General features: G+C 61.3%; 1 protein-coding gene across 1 annotated transcript; it reads right to left on the bottom strand.

Moving 5' to 3' along the window:
- Positions 1 to 913: 913 nt before the first annotated feature.
- On the bottom strand, positions 914 to 5,403 carry ZNF503 (zinc finger protein 503). The gene is made up of 2 exons (XM_079793114.1): positions 4,209 to 5,403; positions 914 to 3,485 (listed from the first exon to the last, which is right to left on the bottom strand). The coding sequence occupies exons 1-2, from the start codon at positions 4,509 to 4,511 to the stop codon at positions 1,851 to 1,853; spliced, it is 1,938 nt and encodes a 645-aa protein (XP_079649240.1). The 5' UTR covers positions 4,512 to 5,403; the 3' UTR covers positions 914 to 1,850.
- Between the last annotated feature and the right edge of the window lie 1,455 nt (positions 5,404 to 6,858).

The following is a 6,858-nucleotide window of genomic DNA, read 5'->3' as shown; positions in this document are numbered from 1 at the left end:
CCCCGCGGCTTTGCGGAGCGCAGCTCGCAGCCCAGAATGGCTCTCGGCGCCCACCGGGTCGCCCCCGCGAGGCCGAGAACGAGGGCCAGGACCCTCCAGGGGTCGAGTTTGAAGGGGCTTCCGGGTCCCCTGCCCCGGCGCACTCTCCTGCGGCACAGACTGGGATAGAGCACCGGCTGCAGAGGGCTCGGGACGCGGAAAAACAGCCGCGGCGCCGGCTAGCCGGGCGTCCGGCCTCCGGAGAGGAAGGAGCCGGGGGCGGGGTGGTGCGGGGTGGAAGGGGGTGTCTGAGTGGGTCGGCTGGCGGCCATCTCTGGCCCTGGGCAGCCAGAAGAGGAGAAGGACAGCAAGCTCACTTTCCCCTGAGAGACGGGAGGGTTTCGGCGCGCTCTCCCTAACCCGGGGAAACAGGTTCCCGAGCACCCGCCGTCCCCCAGCCCAGCCCGGCTGCGGCCCGGGACCGGGGATGCTGGGGAAGCAAAGCGGGGGACCGCGGGCCGCGCGCCGCACCTCCCCGGGGCCCAGGCCGGCGGGCGAGTCGTGGCCTGCGCTGCTCTCTGTTCAAAACGAAACCCAAACTCCTCAAAAGCGCAAGAGGAATTTTTTAAAAATCATTTTCTTTCACTTTTAATAAACAGGCTGCTAGGAGAAAAAGAGAAAAACGAAATGAGCGATAGCTAAGGACAAGCTATTTTCAAATTGTTAAGTCCCCTCTTGAAAAATATTTTTTTCCTGAGACCAACCCCACTACCGGCCAGCCCCTCCGAAGCCTTCGCCTCTTCCGGAAAATCACGACAGAACAATCGAACTGCGGCCGCCGTCCTGGGCAGGAGTGGGCGCGAGGCCCAGGGAGCCCACCGTGGCTGCCTTGCTCTTCTTTCTCTTTAACCAAAAAAATAAAAAAGATAAGAAGAAGAAGTAAAACCTTTTAATACATCAAATATACGGAATTTTAATCTTTAAAGCGATACATTGTCTATTATTTTAGTACATGACGTAAACCTTACTTGTCCCCTTTTCAGCGGGTGTACTTAAAAATTAAAAATAGTTAAGTGTTCCTTTTAAAGAACAAAATAAGGCAAATGAGGTTTTGGAATAGAATTGTTTTTCCTTTTTTTTTTGTTTTCTTCCAGAATACATACAAAAAAATACCCATTCTCTTCCAATGGTATACACCTTAAAAATAATTGCAATTTGAAATCAGAGCTGACAAATTGTGACTTGTTTTGTTTTTGTTTTTCATTTTTGTAACAAACATGCATGTAAGTTGTGTTTCAATCAGACATTAAATAAGAACGTACAATACAATCATAGCAATTTTAAAGTAACATTAAAGAGAAGACCTCTAGTTCTGTGGTGGTTTTGTATTTATTTATAATCTACAAGGGTCGGGAGGGTTCGTTTTTCTTTTTTAAATCCCCCTCTTCCTTTTTTAATTTCCCCCCTCTTCCTTTTTATCTACGGAGCTCGAACTAAATAATGCACTTTAGAACCATGGGTCCGCTTGGAGCTAACATAAATAAATACCAGTGTCCACCGATGCAGTCCTCAGATGAACACTTTCTCAATTATTTTTTTTCCTTCTTTTTCTATAAAAAGTCAAATGATATTTTTTTTTCCAACTTTTATAAAGTTTGGGTGGGAAGGGGAGGTAGGGAGGGGAGTTTCCCACCGGGGTCTCGGTCGCCGTTTCGGGGAGACAGATACGGTGTAAGATAGTTTTTCCTCTCCTGGCCCGGGTCATCCCCACGCGAGGGTGACAGTAGCTTCTCCCCGGTTCCCGCCCCTCCCGGGGCTCCTCCCCTCCCCCCCAGCTCCTTTCTTTCCCGAGCTCGCCCTCGCGACTCCCCTCACTGATAGCCCAGCGCCGAGGCCGTGGTCAGTCTCTGTCCGTAGAGGGCGTAGGGGGAGTAGTAGGGTCCGGTGGCCGCGGGCACCGGCACGGGCGCGCCGGGGGTGGGGAGCGGGCTCTTGGAGTAGGGGTGGTAGCGGCTGCTGAGTCCCAGCGCGTGGTGGGGGCTGCGCAGCGCCAGCGTCCCCGGGCTCCCCGGAGCGCCCGACGTGGGGATGTGCATGTGGCAAGCCATGGCCGCCGCTGCGGCGCTGGCCAGGGAGGACGAGCTGGGGTAGCCCGACAGCAGTTTGTCTGTCCCGGGGAAGGCCGTGTGGGTCCGCAAGTGGCTCAGCAGCTCTTCGGACGTGGCGAAGCGCTTGTCGCACGGCCCGTTCGCCGACACCCAGTTGCAGATGTGGGGGAGTGGATCGTTAGGGAGCATGAAGCCGTAAGGATAGAGGGGGTGGCCGGCCAGGGAGGGCGGCGTGGCCCCGGCGGCGGCCGCGGCCGTGAGCGACGAGTGCACGCCGTGCAGCGGGTGCGTGGGGTACACCAGCGGGTATCCGGACTTGAGCGCCGCGGCTGCAGCGGCCGGGTCGTGGGCGCACGAAGCGCTGGCCGCCGCCGCCCCCGCCAGGTGGCTGGCGCAGTGGTAACTGAGGCAGTACGGGTCCCGGCACAAACTGGCTGTCATCACGGAAGGCGGCGACGCCCCGGCCAAGGGGCTCGAGCCGGCCGGCTTACTGCAGCCCAGAGAGCCCGCCGCGGCTGCCGCCAGCTGCGCCCCCACCAGGCTGCCGGGCTTGGTGGGGTCGAGGGCCACGCCGTGCGGCAGGAACTGGGGCGGGTAGCCGGCGTAGGCCCCCGCCAGGCTGCCCGGGTAGGTCATGCCCGCGGGAGGCAGAGGGAACACTGTCTGGCCCGGCTTGTAGGGCGACACTGGAGCCACCAGCCCAGAGCCCAGCACCGAGGAGGAGGAGGGCGCGCTGGGGCCCGTGCCGGAGCTGGAGCCCGACGAACCGCCGCAGTCCGAGCCTAGAGCCTTGCCCCCGGGGCCCCCATCTGGGTGCTGGTTCACGTCCACGTTCATCCCGCCGCCGCAGCTAATCCGGCCGTGCGCCAGCCCGGCGGGCGCCCCTTCGGCCGAGGCACCCCCAGAGCCCTTGCCGCCTCCACCGCCGCCACCTGCGTCGGGGTCCTTCTTGTCGTCCTTGCCCTCCGGGCCGCCCCCGGCCGAAGGCAACATGCCTCCTGGCGAGCAGGCCGAGGCGCTGGAGCTTGGGCTGCCTGTCCTGGGCGTGAATGGCTGGCAGGTGGCGCTCGGTACTCGGAATCCGGACTTCTCCGCCGAAACCCCCCCACCGCCGCCACCCCCGCCGCCGCCGCCTCCGCCGCCGCTGCCTCCCGGCTCCTTCTTATCCGAGCCGGGTTTGGAGTACGGCTTGAAACTCGATTTGTCCTCCACGCCGATGTCACTCAGCTTGAGGGGCCCCGACTTTCCGTCCTTGTCACTCCCGGCGCCGCCGGCACCGCCCGCGCCGCCCCCATTGGAGGCGACCGAGGAGAGTTTGGAGGAGGGCGAGGGGTCGGGCTTCCCGATCTGCGAGCAGGTTTGCGCCAACAGGGCCAGCGGGCTCTTCTTAGCATCAAGCTGCGGGGTCATTTGTGGGTGGTGGTGGGGGCACAAACAGAAAGAAGGGGATATCCTTTAGAATCCTGGCTTCTAGGATTCACGCGAAGATCCTCCCAGCCCCGAGGCGCAATTCTAGGCGGCACCCCCTACACACACACACATACACACACACACACACACACACACTCGTCCTTGAGAAAGGTAGCAGGCGCCCCTCTCCCCCAAACTGGGCCTTCCATGTCCTTGCTAAACGCTAAACTGGATTTTTTTTAAAAAAAAAAAAACTCACTAAATGTTTTGGTTTCTGACTCCTAGACCCAGAACTGTACACCCCCCCACCCCCTCCCTAATTCTTCAGAGTTCGGGCTCAGGAGGCTTGCGCCTGAGAAGCTGTGTGCCAGCTTCTGGGGGTCCTGAGGACTGCCACTTTGGAACCGCATTTCGGGCTCCCGTCCGTCTTCTGGGCAGAAAGTGGGCCTGGGTCCGGCCAGGCGCTTTTACACCAAAGGGAAGAGCAAGTTTTGGTGCCTTGCCCCCTAACAGGCACACCCCAGTGTACCTCCTCCCACCTTTCCGCCCTAGTTTTAAGGTGCGGGAGCACTATCCTCTCTTCCCACCCGGGAGCTGAATCACTTCGACCCCCCCACCCCCAACTTCCACCCCCCAGATCCCCAGAGGAATCCCGTGAAGCGAAAGCCAGGATGGTACCATCCCAGCACGATCCAGGGAGAGGGTCCTTACCTCGATGGGGCTGACGGGAGTGGAAGGCAGGGGCTGCAGGTACTCGGGGTGCAAAATGTGGCCAGTCCGTGCGGTCAGCATCTTCAGCACCTTGATGGGCAGTCGGTTAGCCTGGCGGAGAGGGTCAGAAGGGGGCACGGCGTGCACAAAAGGCTTGGTGCTGCCGGCCGGGGACGAGCCTGGGCCGGGGCCGCAGCTATTTCCAGAGAGCGCGCTGGTCCAGGCAGGGTCCGCACCGCCGCCGCCGCCGCCGCCGCTTTGCTTACTGCTTCTTAGGGCAGAAAGCGAGGGCGCTGTGCTCATGACCCACCCGCGCGCATGGGAGCAGCGGGGGGAGGGCTCCCGGAGGCGCGGGGCGGGCTCGGGGCTGCGCGCTCGCCCGGGGAGCAGGAGCAGCAGGAGGAGGAGGAGCTGGCGCAGCGGCCACCAGCGCCCAGCGCGCCTTCTCCGCTGCTGGAGCCAGAAGCGAATAATCCTGGGTGGCTCGCAGCGGAGCCGTGGCCGAGCGGGAAGAGCCGGCCCGACTGCGGGACTGCTGGGCGGCTCGCCGTGTCCGCCTCGGGCTGTGCCCCTGCGCTGCGCGCTCGCGGCCCGGCGTTGGCGCTGCTCTCTGCGGTGTGAGCCGCTGCCTGTCCAGCCGGGGCTCTGGCGAGGAAACTCACTTCAAAAGCAGCTGCACCAAGGGGGAGATTAAAGCCTTTGCCGCCTTCCAATCAAATGGGAGCCCGAGGTGATTGGAGGGTCAAGGGGATGTGACGCGTCCCGCGCCGCCGCTGCCGCCGCCGCCGCCGCCGCCGCGGCCCGGACTCTCAGCGCTGGTTTTAATGGGCAGCTCCCAGCTCGCCGCCCCCAGCCCCCCACCTCCGCGGCTAGTCCCCTCCCTCGATTTCGATCCGAAGGGTAGCTGGACTTTTATTCTGCGTTTGCTATCTGCCGCCTCCCTCTTTTTTCCCCCTCCTGTCGTCCTTCCTTCTCCCAGCTCGAAAATAAACTGAAACCTCTCGCAGGAGGGTGCATGTGAGGAACAGACGGAGGTGGCGTTCAGACGGAGCGCCGGCAGACTCTGGACCACAGCCGGACTGTCAACACCAGGGGTGCACAGGGGCCTCGAACACCAAATATTCTCTCCTCCCCAGTAATTGAAATCTCTCGCGGTGCGGCCGCCAGGGTAAGGCAAGGCTGGGGAGCGGGTTGCTGGAGGAAGTCCGCCCGCCCGATTTGATTTCCCGAGCTTTGGCGGCGGAGAAACCAGAAGCTAGGTGGGCAGCGGCGGCGGTTTTTCTCCGAGTTCTGCGCTGGGCTCCCCGCCCTTCGCGGCCACGTGACGCCCGGGGACTCGCAGATTGGGGCAGGATCGAGGGTCACATGTTTCCTCTGTTTCACACTCAGCCCCCACTTCTTACTCTCCCCTGCCATCCTCTCCTCTCCTACCCGCTCCCCCCCCCACACCCACACCCCTACCCCCGCCAAGTTCTTTGGGCATCTCCACCCCTCCATCAATTGTCAATGTTCCTCGACCGCAATCAATCAGTTATTTGTCAGCTCTTGTCAATCCGCCCGTGATTTATGTCAGCTTTTGTTGCTGATTACAAGGCGGGTGCGACTTGAAGGGAAAAAGAGGGAGAGAAAGAGACAGAGAGGAAGGAAGAGATCCCGGGGAAAGCGGAGGAGGAGGAAAGGGGAGCAGCCTCAAGGGAGGGGAGGGGAGGGGGGCTCTAAGGAAAAAGAATGGAAGAGGGGAGGGAGGCGCTCAGTGTCAAGAAAATGAATAGTGAGAGGAAAGTGCGCAGGTGCGGCCAGGGTGCTGAGAGGGGTGCGCAGGCCTGGGGTGCGCGCCTCACCCCTCTTGGCGTCGGAAGCAGAGATACACACCCTTCCACATTTGGGGACTTAGGTCTGTTGGGGCCTCGGAGTTCGGAACGGGCTTCGGGTACCCGAGAGGGGCGGCGGTGATATCTAAGATCGGAGATTTTTTTTTCCTCTCTCCTGGAATATTCACTCCCTCGGGGGCACGTAGTGTGCGGATGCCAGGCTGCTAGCCTGCTGCGGACCCCACCCTCCGTAGTGCCCTGACCCCAAACGCGGCGACTTCTTCCTAAGACCACATCACCAGTGTAACCTTGAGTCCTGGCGGCCCATGGTGGGGTATCCCTCTCAATTCTTTGAACCCCGGGGGTAGTGGTTAGGGCTGCGAGGCTGCGAAGAAGAGGCCTGGCCATGGGTGTATGGGGAGATACCCTCTGGCCGCTTCCCCAGTCCCTCCGCACTGCGCTCCATTCTAGCGGGCTTGGTAGCCGGGGTTACTCCGCTCTGCTCGCTCGAATTTGTGGGACCCGTAGCCGCGACTGACCTGCGCTGGGAGAGCGGAGCGAAGGAGCGAAGGAGGGCGGGGGAGGCTGCCGGTGGGAACACGGGCGCTTCCAGGGAAGCGGAGCGGGACTGCCGCGTTCCCCTCGATTTGCACCGTCACTCGGCTGTTTGGGACGAAGAGGGGAGGCGCTGTGCGTGTTTCCGTGTACCTGATTCTGCGTACACAAGTGTGTGTGCGTGACTGTGCCGCTGTGTGCGTTGTCAGGGCTTTGATAGCGTCTGGATCGAGTTCGGGGGTCACCTTCAGAAAGTCGCAGATATTGGAAAGCGGGGGGGGGGG

Source organism: Cnephaeus nilssonii (genome assembly GCF_951640355.1).
Source record: "Cnephaeus nilssonii genome assembly, chromosome: 16".
NCBI classification, from domain to species: Eukaryota; Metazoa; Chordata; class Mammalia; order Chiroptera; family Vespertilionidae; genus Cnephaeus; species Cnephaeus nilssonii.
This window is presented reverse-complemented; position numbering and strand designations above follow the sequence as displayed.

Excerpts from the sequence above, each read along its gene's own strand:
- ZNF503 (XM_079793114.1), bottom strand. The coding sequence starts at position 4,511 with ATGAGCACAGCGCCCTCGCTTTCTGCCCTAAGAAGCAGTAAGCAAAGC. Across the intron at positions 3,486-4,208 it reads CTCCCGTCAGCCCCATCGAG|CTTGATGCTAAGAAGAGCCC; the intron begins GTAAGGACCCTC and ends ATGACCCCGCAG.